Source organism: Vombatus ursinus, unplaced genomic scaffold, assembly GCF_900497805.2.
Source record: "Vombatus ursinus unplaced genomic scaffold, bare-nosed wombat genome assembly UNPS02001287.1, whole genome shotgun sequence".
Lineage (NCBI taxonomy): Eukaryota > Metazoa > Chordata > Mammalia > Diprotodontia > Vombatidae > Vombatus > Vombatus ursinus.
In genome coordinates, this window is record NW_020941065.1 from 1,593,221 (window position 1) to 1,608,097 (window position 14,877).

Consider the following 14,877-nt stretch of genomic DNA (forward strand, 5'->3'; position numbering starts at 1 on the left):
GTTGGGAAAACTGAATTGGGGTCTGGGGAGAGGCCACAGGGGGGCGACAAATTCCAGGTTGAGTTTTCTTCTTTCCTAACCCAAGTCCACACCAAGACACATTTTTTCTCTTATATTCTCTGTCTCTGTCTCTCTCTCATTTTCTCTCTCTCTCTCATTCTCTCTCTCTCTGTCTCTCTCTCTGTTTTTCTCTGTCTGTCTCTCCTTTCTCTCCCTGTCCTCTTTCTTCCCCCTTTATGCTTTCTCCTCTCTCTTCCTCCATCTCCCCTCAACTCCTGTCTTTTCCCCTGCTTTCCCTTCTCACTGTTTCTTTTATCTTTCTTTCCTCCCCATTCTTTCTCTCACACACCTTTCTCATTTTTTTTAAAGAAAGGGAGACGTGAGGGAGAAAAGTGTTTTTAAAAATGCCTTTCGAAATTGGAGAAGAAAAAAATCGTCTCCATTTCTTTGCCTCTCCCCTCCCTCCAAGAAAAGAAGAAAAGGGGAACATAGGTTTAAGTCTCGCAGGTGCTTCAAAATCTGTTGATCCAGTGGGGATTGACTTTGGTCCAAGAAAACTGCTTGTAGCGTCGAGGAGAAAAACACTGTGGTCTGGCTCTAGGTCCCGGAAAGAGCCACGTCGAACCAGCTTGGGTGGCCGAGTGAGGGATGGATGGGGCTCTCCCCAAGTACTATCCCGCCTTTGGAGGAGTCAGACATTAGATGGTGGACCTGAGGGAGTACTGAGTGAGGCTCGGTTGGCGATAACGCCTGGGTTTGGAGGCAGTGGGATACAGGCCCGGGGCTGGGCGTTTTGGTATAGGGGTGTGTGTGTGTGTGTGTGTGTGTGTGTGTGTGTGTGTGTGTGTGTGTGTGTGCGCGCGCGTGCGCGCGCGCTCTCGATCTTTCATGAATGTGTGTGTGAGAGAGATTGTGATTCTGTGCGTGAGTGAGAAATTGTGTGTGCACGTGTGTGCTGTATAGGACTCTGGATCCACAAAGGCGCCGGGCCTGGGGTGGGGAGAGGTCTGGGTGCTCCGTGCAGTTCCTAAGCCGGGTGTATTGGGCGGGGAAGGGGCTGGGGAAGGGCCCAGCAGCTTTTACCACACGGCAGCCTCATTCAGCTCCTGGTTGGGATGTGACAGTGGCCCGCTGTAACCGCTATTGCTGGACATAGAGAAAGGCGGACTGGGCCCCCCGGTGAAGACTTCGCCCGGGATGGGGTGCAGAGAGCCAGTCATGCCAGGCTCAGGGCTCGGCGTGTCCGGGTGAGAGATCATATCCGTGTACCTTTGGTTTTCTGAAGAGTGGTGCCCCGGGAGGGGCGGCTCCAGGGGCCCCAGCGGGGTGGAGCCAGGCCCTGAGTTCGGTAAGTAGCTGGAGTCTGCGGGCGACTGCGCCTGTGACGGCGGGGCGTGCGGGAAGAAGTCGTAGTTTCCTCCAGGGCCGTAATAGTCTCCTTGGTAATCTGGCCAGTGGGGATGGGGGAAGGTACGGGGGAAGGAGGGGCAGGGAGGGAGAGATTCGTAGAAAAACAGAAGCAAGCCATAAGCCCAGAGATGGAGACAGATACACATAGACAGTCAGACGGCCAGATACACAGACACAAATCGGAAACAGAACGCAGTGAGGGACACATTCACACAGAGGAACCAGATACAGCCCGAGAGATAGAGGAAATAGAGATGAGATCAGAAGTAGAGGAATACAGAGATGGTTGGAAAGACAGAGACATCAGAAATAAAATGCGAAATAGAAAAGAAACAGGGATAGGAAGAAAGGACACACAGAAATGGCCAGAGAGACAGAGACACCAGAAACCAACCGAGTGACAAAATCGAAAAAAAAAAAAGGTGGTGGTAGGGTAGGGTATACGTCCATGGGCCAGAGACAAACCAAGAGATGGAAATAGAAAACAGAGATAAGAATGTAGAACAGAGGTATGCAGAGACGGTCAGAAATATTGAGATGCAAAGATGAAAGAGAAAAGAGACACAGACCAGGTGCACACAGATAAGTAGAGGCAGAGAAATGGAAGCAAAGACACAGGTGAGGACCAAAGAAAAGGAGGGGGGTAAAGAAGTGAAGCACAAAGGAGAGAAGATGAAAGGATACAAATAGAAATGGATGAGAAAAAGAATGAGGTAGAGGTAGATTGGAATTTCGAGATAGAAAGAAGGAATAGAGAGGAGGAAAATATGGGGGTAGGGAAAGGGAGGTAGGAAAGAAGAAGAATCAATCATTAGAAAGGTGAGAGAGAGCAACCTATGAGATCTCTGGGCCAGGGACAAGCTTTTGGAAGTAAGGAGTTGGGGGAACCGATGGTTCCCTCTTACCACTGGCTGGGAGGAGCCCTGGATTATGCCACAAATTTCATCCCCTTCTCCCCATCATCCCCTCCCTCTTTCCTCCTTCCTTCCAGTTGGTACAGCATATTCTGAGCCAATCCAAAAGTGGAGGAGTTGTTTATCCTGGCCATTTCAATCTTTTCCTAGAAGACCAGGGCCGGGCAAGGGCACAGGACCCAGGCCACACTGGCATGAGCCCTAACTGACAAAGGCAACTGGAAGAAGAGTAAAGACCAGTCCTCTCTCCCTTCACTCTCCCCCATTCCTACCCTTCCATTCCACTTTTGGAGCTGTTATTCCTAATATTACCACATTACTGTGGCAAACCCAGAGGCTTTGCCCACGGAGGATCAGAGTGATTAGCCAGAGGGACTCAAGTGAGGAAGTCCGAAGACTGCGTTGGGGGAGTCTATGAGGGAGGCGCTGAGACCCTCCCTGCTCTTCCGGTTAACATGGGACCGATTTGCCCAATTGTCTCAGATTCGAAAAGAAAAATCAATTGTTTGCGAGGGAAACCTTCAATTCAAAAGCCAAGAACACAGGCTATTAGTATTGGGAGGGCCCTTGGAACATGAAATGTCAGAGCTGGGTAGAACCTCAGGATATAGGATGTTCGACGGTGATGAAACCTTCTAACACAATATAGAGCAGCGTGGTCACCTGGAGCATAGAATGTCAGATCTTGGCGGGTCTTAGAACACAGAACGTGAGCATGTCAAAAGTGTAAGGAACCTTAAAACAAAGAATGTCAGATCTGAGAGGTTCTTTGGACATCATTAATCCTCTCTCTTATTTTACAGAGAGGGAAACTGAGGTCTTGAAAAAAGTCAAGGTACTTGCCGTAGGCTGTGCAGGGAGTTAGTGGCATATGTAGCTGGACCCAGGTTCTTCTCTATAGCTGCTCGATTTACAGCTAAAGGACACCTGCGTTTCGCCTAAAGCTTGCAGGGAATCGCCCTGAATGTTAATTCCTAGAAGGACCTTAAAAAACAAAAACGAACACGCTTTCTACCCTTACTTTTCCCTCACATCTGCGGAAAGGTGTGCTGTGTGTGCTTGTGGGCCCCTTTGAATGCCAGTCACAAGAATTTGACTGCTCGAGGATCCAAAAATCGAAAATCGAACTGCCCTTCAACCCCATGCCCCTAACCCAGGCTCCAGCAGGTGGGTTTCCCAGAGAGGAGCGAGGGGGTGGGAGCCCAGGGAGAAAGAGAATGCTGTTCTTTCGCCCACGCCGGCAACGGCTGTGGTTCTCCCCCTCCTTCTGGACCCCCTGCGGTTCAGTACGAACGAGCAGGGAGCGCCTCTCCGAGCAAGTCTGGAGCGCGCGGCCCAAGGTTCTGGGGAGGGGGGAGAACTACTTCAGCAAAGATGGGGAGCCACGCTGGGGAGGAAGGAAGACAGGACAGGGCCCCGTACTTCGGTTGCCTGCAAGCAGCAGCGGCGGCAGGGAGCCGAGGAGCCGAGGAGGCGACTTTGCAAGTCCCCGGCCTACTGAGGGGAGCCGGCGCTCGGCTAGCGGCCTCCATATGGTGGCAGGGTTTGGAGGTAATTGGAACAAATACCGTCTGAAAGAAGTACAAAAGGCTGCAGCTGGCGCTTTGTTCGCGCTTACACAAGAGGGAGAGGGGGCGCTGCGCGGAGCCCGGGGCTTCTGTTCACACAGACAGCTCCGGCACAAAGTGCCCTTTCTTGCGTGCTGCCGGGGTGCCAAACTTGGCTGGGGCTTGGGACGGAATCTCTCGGAGCGCGGATTAGAGCGGCCCGCGTGGCCGCAGCTCCGGCTTTCCCCTCTCGCCCTTGTCTCCCCGCCCCCCCCATCTCCATTCTCTGTCTCTTTCCTCTCCCTGCCTCAGTCTCTCGTCTCTTTACCTTTCTCTTTCTTCCCCCTTTTCTTCCTTCTTTCCCTCCCTTCCTCCCTCTCCTCTTCCTCTCCCTTGTCTTTTCCTGTCTTTCCCTGTCTCCCCTTTCTTCTCTACTGTGTCTTTTTCCCCTCCCCTTCTTTCTTCTAGTCTATTTCCCACTCTCTTCTCTCTCCTTTGTGCCTCCCCTTTCTCTTTTCTTTTTTTTCTCTCTCTCACTGCCTTTTCTTCTCTCTCGCTTTCTTTTCCCTTCACTGTTTCTCTTCTCTCTCTCTCTCTTTTTCATTCTTACTATTCCTCTCCTCCCCCCTTCTCCCCACAAAGGTAGAGGGGAGAAGGAAGGGTGAGATGCACACAGGAGAGGGGTCAGACTTCTAGCAGGCGCCCAGAGCAACCTGACCGCTGGAGCAACGAGTCGAAAGTGCTCCCACTCAGAGCTCTGACGTGACCTACGCTGCCCCGCCCATGAGGTCAGGAAGGGAAATAGAGGTAGTAAAGGTGGGCACCGGGAGGGTAGACTCCCAGAGGGGTGAGAACAAATCAGTGCTAATTACTGATATTTATAGAGAGCTTTAAGATTTCAAAGAGATTTTTCATATGTATCTTGTTTGACTCATAACAATCCTGTTCAGTAGTTATTATAAGTATTATTCCCCCTGTTTTACAGATGAGGAAACTGAGGCTCAGTGAAATAAAATGATTTAACTATAGAAAGATCATCATTGCTTATTATTAATGACATTGTTTTAATCTGCCAATCAAAATTGTTACAAATAAGAATAGGCTTACTCTTCAGAAACCTCCCTCCTTACAGGGTCTAGAGGTATAGGACAGGCCCTAGTTGCAAAGCCTCTCCTTCAGGGTGCCCTTGGCCAATAGGCTTTGCTCTAGAATCCAGTTGAATGTCAGAGCACTATTCGCCTGAGGTCTGAGCTTTGGGGCAAAGGGATGAGAGGTCCCTGGGAGCCAGAGGTCACCAGATGCCATTCACTGGAACTTTGGTCAAGACTGGATTACACAGAACCTTCCTGACTGCTCACACTGGTGCCATGACTTTATTGTCACTGCCAAAAGGTTTCAGTCCCTTTTCTTTGGAGCAAGAGCTCTGCACCCAAGTACACACACACTTTAAAATAATGCTTATCATTTAGGGAGTGCTTTTATTGCAAAGCACCTCACAGATCCTAGCTCATCCGGTCCTCACAGTGTACAGACATGTACATACACATACATATCACACAAATGCACATACTCTTACCATACTGATACACATATCACACATATGCAAATAAAATAGATACACATCACAGATACACTTTTGGACAGACACACAAATAATGTACATACAAATATACATGTATATATATATACACACACAACATTGAGGTAATAGGCATAGAAATACACAGTACACAATACAAATACAAACACATACATCACAGAAATACACATATACATCATACGCTTTCCACATATACACACATACATCCCATACAAACACAACTGTTCATACACCACAGATTCCTCAAAAACATAAAACATACAAATACATACCACAATACACATGCCAACAGATACATACACATAAGTATACAAATATGCACATCACTAACATACACATGCACACAAACAAGTTCTCTTATATTATTTATTAATTTTATTCAAACCCCAGCCCATCTGTTCCTGGTATGAATGATCACTTTATACTTAACTAACAAAATTACTTTTTAGTTAAAAATCAAACAGAATTCACGTGGTATAGGCACATAGAGTGGGACAATGTTGCCAAGTGGTAGTGACCACTTAGTGAGAACCATATTGAAGATGCTGAGTCTCTCTGTCTGTCTGTCTCTGTCTGTTTCTATCTCTGTCTCTGTCTCTCTGTCTCTCTGTCTGTCTGTCTCTCCCTCCCTCCTCTCCTTACTTTCTTTTTCCACCTTTGGTGATCTCTGGTTTGCCTTATTCTTTATGGTCCCTCCACTCTCCCAGGAATATATGATCTCAAGTCCTCTTCTCCAAAATTGCTGTTCTGTTGTTTTTATTTAAAACCACAGAATCCAGCTTTCCCCCTTTTTACTCTTCTGTGGTTTCATGCCCAGGGAGGCAGATGCACCACCTTCCCAGCTCTCTTCCACTCCTCCCAAAAGTACATTTCACCATCACTGCCTCCTCACTCCACAGAATCAGTCTGTGGGGGCTTACCCTAGAAGCTCTAAGAAGCCTTAATTTGCCCTTCAAAAGGTCTGGAAATGGCGCCCCCTGTGTATGACTGTACTAGCAGAGGACCATAGAATCTTTTAGAAGAGATTTAAGAGGTTATCTCATCCAACCTTCTACCCAGGTTTTATATTAAGCTGCAATCAGCTTACCACACCCCTTGACCTATCACAATTATTTCTTCTGGGTCTCGGAGAGCTAGATATTGAGGAGACTAAAACATTTACAAAATATAAACATTAAAAACTGCCTTGAATTCACATTTGAAAAATGTCCTTCATTGTGGTGCCCCTCTGTGTCCTGTGCCCCAGGCAGCTGCCTGACTCACCTACTCTTAGGCTTAGCTATGTCCCAGAGCCAGGAGGCAGGGGAGTGCTGCCAATTCCCCTGGAGGCCTGGGGCCCAGAGTTAGGCGACAGGTGACTGGAAGAAGAGCTGAGCCTTCCTGGCAACCAGTAGGGATGGAGAATGAATACTTCCCAAACCCAACCCTGTGAAAGCATTATTTGTAAATTTTTTCCGGTTATCTTTGACTCTAGGAAAAACACTCTGAAATACAATTCCCCAAACTGCAGTATTTTTTTGAGGGGGAGCTCCAGGCCAAGAGGAAGCCCTAGCTTTTCTATGTGTTAAACTGGGCATGAGCTAAGATGGACCTGCCTCTTGGAGTCACTGTCAGGGGATGTTATCCTCCTCTCTCCAGGGACCCTGCTTGGTGTAACCCACCAACTGAAGCTCTAACAGTTGAAAGGGTTTAGGAGAACAGTCATCCCTGCACCCAGTATGCCAAAGCAGCATCCTTTGGCTTACATCCCACCCCCAGGGAGGGTTCATTACTGTCCTTTGTCTGCTGGCCAGGCCCAGGCTTAAGGGCACTGGGAGATACCATGCAAGGTTTCTACTCCCGAAAATTCTACTTCCAGAAAAGAAACTGAAGACACTATAACTAATGTTTTAAAAATCTGTCTTTTCCTCTCTGTCTTTATCTTTTTAGTCTCTGTTTCTTTTTCTCGTCTCCTCTCTGTCTCTGTCTATCACTTTTTTTTGTCTGTCCTGCGTGTGTCTCTCTTTTTCTGTCTCCTATAGCTCCTCTCTCATTTGAGACTGTTCTGTCCATTCGTTCATCAAACATTTACAGCAATAGATTTTTACATACTCAATTCCCGTGGATAGAATTCATTATTTTTCTTTTAAATGGAACCTCATGATGTACAAAGACAAAACTAACTAAAAATAAAGTCAACTACTCGAACTTTACCGCACGCCCAAGACAGTGGGGGAGGGAGGGACCGGGGTTACTCGTGGCCGTGGAGGAGAGGTGTCTCCATGTCCAGTGAAGGGTTGAGGAGTGAGTCTGGGGCCCTGGCTGTACGGCAGTGAAGAGCAGCCTAACCAGATTTCTGCAGAGCGCCCATATCGGCCTGAAATTGTGAGCAAGCCCATTCTCTGGTACTTGAGCTTCGCTAAGTGTGAGCCTGCACGCACAGTTGAGGACAGATGCCCTGGGCAGGAGTGCCCCTAGGAAGCTGGGACCTAGCGAATTTCTAGGAGGAGTCTCTCCGGAGGTGTAGGCACGTTTCTGGGCTCCTGGGTGGCTACGGGGAGTGTTCTAGGGGCCTGGGTCCTGGGACGCGAGGCAGAAAGAATTCCACGGAGCTCTCCTTACCTCCATAGTAAGTGTAGGGCGTGGACCCCAGCATCTCCGACTCATCCAGCCGGCCACCTAGTGGACGCATGCGCCGAGGACTCCTGAAGAAAGCGTGTCTCCGCGCACCAAGAGCGCTCAGCTGCTTCATCCTGCGCTCCTTGGACCGACGGTTCTGGAACCAGACCTGGGGATGGGAGGTGGGGGAAGCAATGAGCAGAACCCTAAGGTTGGGCCTCTTTGAGAACACCAAGACCGAAGGACAGACCCAGGAAGTAGAGGAGTATTAGGAGGCCTGGGCTTCCACTTTGGGGGGGGGGGGTCAGCATAAAGGAGACTAGTTTTCCCCTTTGGTTTCTTTCTCTCCTCAAAATACCTCCAAAGTGGGGTCTCTCTTCTGTCCCGCCCCCTCCCCCCCACCACCAAGAGAAAGGAAAAACTCTAATGACAGACAGCTCATCTCTCTTCCTCCCTCCCCTCCCCTTCCCTATAGTCTGGTCTCCTTCCACCAGGGAAGAGGGAGAGGGAATGGGGGAGGAGGGCGGATTAAAGTCAGAGCTGGTGAAGGGAGGGAAAGTTGAGAGTTAACTCTTCGAACCAACCAAGAGTGAAAGATTTCGCAAACCCGTGGGGAGACTGATAATGAAGTCGACTTCTTACGGCCCCCAGCCTCAGTCTCAGACGTCTTCATAAAGACAAGAGTCAGAGGTGTTAACAAAGATTCTTCCTCCCTTTCCCCCTTGCCCTGTCTCTTTCTTTTTTATTTGTCTTGTCTGTGTTTCTTTCATTCTTTATTCCCCCTCCCCTTTTCTTGTTCTCCTTCTCCATCTCAAAGGGGCCCTCGACCTGAGAGATAACCTAATTATTTGTATCTCCTCTCCCCCGCCCACAGTCTCCCAACCCCCTTCCTCTCTCTCCAGGCTCATGGGGGAAACGACCGCTCTCCTCATTCTTTTGGATAATAGGAAGAGTGAAGATCTTACAACTCAGGAGACTTAGATTCTATATCTGACTTTGCTGTGTGATCCTGGGAAAGTTGTTTGCCCTCTCTGGGCATTTTCTCCTCTGGAAAATTCGGGCTCTTTGAATCTAAGGTCTCTTCCAGCACTGAATTTTGTTTTAATGGCTCTTTCTTTTTCTCACATCCTGTTTGAAGGTCCCTCCTGGCTTTAAGATTGTATATTCTAAGGTTTCTTCCTGTGTTCCCAGGTCCTTCTCAGTCCTGACATCCTATCACTCTAATAATCCCAGAAGGCCTTTGGAAAGAGTTCCGGCCCAGGTGGTGTAGACCAGGCTCTGAGGAAGAGAGGGACGAATCCTGGGAATGTGTCCTTGGCCACTGGCAGAAGAGAGCAGCCTCCCAAAGAAGCAGATCCACTCATCATAGCCAAAGCACCAACTTCCTCTCATGCCTGAACTCCTCTGCACAGCCCTTGCGGACACCACACATTCTTCATACATAAGCATCTAAGCACTCCTAGGGACCTCCTTTTCCTTCCCTTACTTCTTCCTTTATTCCCATTTCCCCTCTTCCTCCTTGTCCCCCTTCTACTCAGGTCTCCCGCCTCCCTCCTCTACTCCTTTCTCTTTCCTCTTCTTCCTTCAGCCTCTTCCCTCTTCCCTCCTCTCTTTTCCTCTTCCCTTCTACCCCCTTCCTTTGCCTTAGGCAAACCCAGTATCATCCCCTCCCCGAAGATCTATCGGGTCCTTGGAGGGGAGGGGAGTCGAAGGGAGGAGTGGAGACCTGCCCTAATCCTATTCCTAATAGGATCCAACTTAGACGGACTCTGACCTGGATTCCTCCTTCCTGCCTTTGCTTTTCTGTATTATGGGAGAAAAGCCCAGCCCGGGCCTGGGCTCCTCCTTCCTTTCTCCCTCATCGGTATTGAGCCGACCTCCAGTTGTGATTTCAGTGCCTTGACTGGGGACAGTGATCGGGATTCTCAAGAAGGGGGCAGTTTGCGAGAGGCTCCGAGAGGAGGAGGGAAGAGACCAGAGGAGACGCTGGGAATGAATTGAAGGGCTCCCAAGTTCCTTCTTAGCCATCAAAGGGAGGAGATGAAGGGAACTTTGGCAGGATTGGGAGGCAGAGGGGAGAAAGCTTAGAGAATGAGAAAAGGAGGGTTTTTTGCAACAACCTCTTTCCTTATGTGTAGGGCTTGGCAGATAGTTTTCTTATCCATTAACTCACATCATCCGATACTGCTATTAATAACTCACATGTCACTTCAAGGTTTTCGAAACATTTTCTCTCACAACCACCCGGGCAAGCAAAGCCCCAAAGGGTTATTGTTTTGCTCTTCCAGGGCAGAAAACTGAGTTCCAGAGAAGGGAAATTACTTGCCCAAGGGCATATGCAGGGAGTGTGAGCCAGGATTAGAGGTCAAGACTCCTAAATTGTCACATCAGGGGGCTTTCAGTTGAAACATTCCAGGTGGAAGAGAAGAAAGAAAAGGAAGGAGAAAGAGAGGACGAGAGAAAAGAGGAAAAGAAAGGGCAAGAAAAAGAGAGAAGAAAGAAGGAAGGAAATGGGGCAAAGGGAGAGAAGGGGAGAGGGATAATGAGAGCGGCAAAGAGGCAAAGGTGAAGAAAGGAAGGCAGAACTAGAGAAAAGAAGAAAAGGGACGAGGAGAAAGGAAAACTTAAGGAGAAAAGAGAAAAGAGAAAGAGATTGAGTGGTAGGGAGAGCGACAGTCAGTTAGGGACAAAAGAGGCAGGAAGGCGGCGGCGTTGCGGGAGCAGCGGAAGGCAGTCCTGGGTTTTTCCAAAGGGCCGGGCTGGGGGTTGAGGGCTCCATACCTGGATGACCCGCATGTTGAGGCCCGTCTCTTGCGCCAGCTGCTCGCGGATGTGGCGCGTGGGCTTGGGTGTGGCGGCGAAGGCGGCCTTGAGCGTTTCCAGCTGCTTGGCCTTGATGGTGGTGCGCGGCCCCCGCCTCTTGGTGCCAGAGTTCTGCTCCTCGTTCTCGTTGTTTGTGGTTTCCTTGTCGGACGACGTTGAGTTGTCGGTCTCTTTGGGGTCGTCCTGGAGAGGGTCCTGCAGGTCTGGAGACAAACTTCGGTCCGTACAGGATGACACTGTAGGGGGAAGGGGATAGGGTACAAAGGTAAGCGGGGAGCGGGAATGCTGCGGAAGCCCAGTTCTAGAAGGTCGGGGCTGAGAAGCTCCTGCGTCCCTGCTCTTCTTTTTTCTAAAAGGGGGATTTAGGGCAATCCCGACTACCCAGAGGAGAGGACCGTCCGCGTTGGGAATGGGAAAGAGAGGGCATGGGATCGGGAAAGGCGGCTGCTGTGGATTTCTCTGAAGTCCCCGGCCTCTCTCTATTCCTCTCTTCTTACCCCCACCCCCACTGGTCCCTGGCACTTTGGGCAATTGAAAGAGAGGAGAGGTGGAGCCTGGGGCCCTCGCCTTGACCCGGCATGGGGAAGACATTCTCTTCTATCAGGAAAAAAAAAATCGTTCGGACAATGTGGGTTCCATCTTCGGAGTGGGAGAGGCATCATAGGGGTAAAGGTAAGGGGGAGGAAGGCCAGTGCTAAGACCCGCAGGCGCCACCATTTTGTGAAGTGCGGGGTGGGGACAGAAAGACTCATTCCACGGCCAGTTGTGGTCACGTGGGACAGAGGGCAGGCAGAAGGCCAGATGTTCCCCCTCCCCACCCATCTCCAATTTCAGCACTTCCTCACACCCCTTCACACAGTCCATCCATTCCCCTTCTCTCCCTCCCCCTTGCTTGCCTCGATCTAAATGCTTTTCCCAGGTACAAATCCAGCGCCCCGTGATCCCGCCCATTACAGAGCCCTGAGCCGGAGCAGGATTGAGATCTGATCCCACCCCTCAGCCTGCCACCTTCCCGCCCCGACACCCCAACGCCCAGATGCGCCTAGGCTGAGGTTTGGGCGGAGGCTGTGGCTGCAACGGGAGCACGCAGGCCCTGGTCCGTCCAGTCCAGTCCCCAGAGCCTCGCGCGCCAGCCGCGGGCCTCGGGCGGGCTCCGGGTACCTGAGTTGAGGCTGCCTTCCTTGACACTGGGCGAGTTCAAATAGTCCTCTTTGCAAACAAATTTGTTCTCATCTATAATATAGAGTTCCTCGCCCGTGGACAGCTGCTTGTTGCAGACCATGCAGGTGAAGCAGTTGAGGTGGAATACTTTGCTTCGGGCCTTCCGAACCAGGTCACTGGGAGAGATGCCTTGCGCACACCCAGCACATTTGGTGCCAAACCGCCTGAGGAAAGAACAGGGAGGGAAAAGTGGAGAGGGGAGAGAAGCGTTAAGGTCAGGGAGGAGCCGGCACCCTAACTCCAGCCCGGACTGTGCCTACCACCCCTATAGCCTTGCATGTCCTTACCAACCCTACCTAAAACCTTCACCCCCTCCTCCAGATCCCCACCCTCCAGCCTCCTACTTTCCTATCCCGAATTCTCTCGGTTTCCTCTCCCGCCTGGGGTGGGAGGCCGGAGGGAACTCCTGGAGCTTTCTAATATTGCGGTTAATGCTTATCTATTAATCACAATTATTATTTATTCATCGGAATTAATAACAAGGTCGTATAAATCTTACTGGGCAGGAGACAGACTCCCAAACTGGCCCCCTATTAAAATAATAACGAAGATGGGGCGGGGGAAAGGCTTAGATCAGATTTCTTTCCCTCAAGACTACTCTAGCCGGGGCTGCTATCCTGCAGACCCCGAAACCCAGGGGCCCAGGCCTTGGTACAGGCTTGGGGAGAGAAGGTTGGATTCTCTGGGGGATGAGGAGAGTGGGGAGAGGGGCCCGGGTATTGGAGCAGCAGGAGATGGATTTCTTGGAAGTAGATGGAAAAAAAAGGATGTCAGGGGTTCGGCTAACGCGGGATGCTACCCACCCCAGGGAAAGAGCTTTCCAAAGCCTTATTCCCCGGACCGGCCGCAACTGATAAATGGCAGTGGAAGGTACAGACTTGGGGTCCTTACTTCCCTCGGGACCGATTTCCCAGGATTCAGACCTACTTCAATCAGTTATTCCGGGAGCTACTGTGCAGTCTGCGGGCTTCAAGCGATCCCCTTTCCCGGCGGGATAGGGGACCAGGAAAAAGGGGGGGGGGGAATATAATATCGAGAAGCCTGGTGTCCTTGGGATTACAAAACTGGCTTCTTCTTGCCAAGGAATTGAGGACAATTCCTTCCCTCTCCCAAGAGAGCTAGTTAATTTTAGGGAATTCCCCAGTCTTTTCATTTGGGCTGCCCGATGGGGGAAAGATTTGCTACCCCCAAAGAAGAGAAGGAATTCAGGGTTTGTGGAGGCCAGTGACAAACCCAAGAGTGAGATGGGATGGTGAGAGAGGTAAGGTTTTTCCCCCCTTGGGTTGATGGGAAGTACACACATGAAGTCGAGCTCACACACTAAAGCCACACATACACATTAGCACCCACAGAGACACAGAGATACACAGAGACATGAACACAAACGGGAGCACACAGACACAAACACACAAACTAATAGGCACACACATGGATACACCAGCACACACAAAGACATGCATACCCGCAGGTACTCACAGGCACACACACAGGTAGACCCACTAACATTCGGACACTTCCGTGGTCACATACAGAGGCAGACAAGCAGGCCAATACCCAAAGATACGCTGACATATACAAAGACACACAGTCACATATTCATACGGACACACAAGGACACACATAAACGCAGGAACACAGAAATGGCCTGGCTCTCCCAAACAAGGAGAATTTGGGTGACGTTGATGCAGTGAGCACATTAGGCCCCATAAGTCATTTTCGGTCTTATCCTGAAGTATAATTGACTCATCTTCACCTTATCCAAAATCATTAGAGTCTTTGAAAGCACCACAACTGGGGGGGGGGGGGGCCGGGCAGCTAGCGCCCATTAGGAGTAGTTTACATGTGTAAAGCTGAGCCTGGCTTTTCACCTATTGAAATTCACCTTCGTTGGGCCTGAGGGGCTATAGGACTTGCCTCCCTGGCTCTCTCTGGGATCTGTCCCTCACTGCCTACCCCAGGCCGCTACCTTTCGGGCTGCCCCACACAAAGCCCCTATCTACTGATCGCCCTAACAGGGTTTTTCAAGAAAGGGAAAGGTAGGAACAGTTTTTAAAAATCCAACCCCACCAAACAACTTTCAAACGAAAAAGAAAAGCATTCACCTCCCCACCCCCACACACCTGGACCCCGGAGAGCTACTCAACCAGTTCTTCCCACTCCCCCATCCCCCAGTCCCCAATTCTGGGCCTCGGCGCGCTTCTGTGTTTTCCGAATCCCCACCCTGTGGGGCTCACTGGCTTTAAGCCTGTTCCCGGGCTCTGGCCAGGGCCAGCTCGCAGCGGGCACCCCCTTTCTCTTAGGGCCCGAGTTAACCCGATCACAGGCAGGATGTTTCCACAGGAGAACCCAGCTCTCTAGACAGTCCCAGGCAGGCCTGACCAGCCTGTGATCATCTGTGCTGATCCGAGGAAGGGAGGGTGACGAGAAAAGTTTGTTTGGTTTCCCTATCTTCGAATTCCCCTCATATCTCTGAATTCCCTGGGCTTCCCTCCCTCCGCCTGAGCAATCCTGGTGTGTTTGTGTGTTGGGGGGGCGGGGCTGGGGTCTTCTGGGGTCAGAACTGGTCGCTTCGGGTGGCAAGAGGACCCGGCAAGAAGGAAGGCTTCCGGTCCTTCACCCCGACTCTGCAACTCTGGACACCTGCGGGAAGGATATCCCCATCCCAGCCCCTGGGCATTCAGGCACCCGGGCTGAATCGGGAACAGACCCGGTGTGTGTGTGTGTGTGTGTGTGTGTGTGTGTGTGTGTGTGTGTGTGTGTGTGT

At 50.6% G+C, this 14,877-nt stretch overlaps 1 protein-coding gene across 1 annotated transcript in view; it reads right to left on the reverse strand.

Moving 5' to 3' along the window:
- Positions 1–1,079: 1,079 nt before the first annotated feature.
- Positions 1,080–14,877, reverse strand: part of LHX5 (LIM homeobox 5) — a 14,202-nt gene continuing 404 nt past the window's right edge. Inside the window, exons 2-5 of the mRNA XM_027862046.1 lie at positions 12,054–12,277; positions 10,851–11,128; positions 8,073–8,238; positions 1,080–1,447 (exon numbers count right to left, since the gene is read on the reverse strand). Coding sequence (XP_027717847.1) covers positions 1,080–1,447; positions 8,073–8,238; positions 10,851–11,128; positions 12,054–12,277 — 1,036 coding nt within the window. The remainder of the gene's footprint in view (positions 1,448–8,072; positions 8,239–10,850; positions 11,129–12,053; positions 12,278–14,877) is intronic.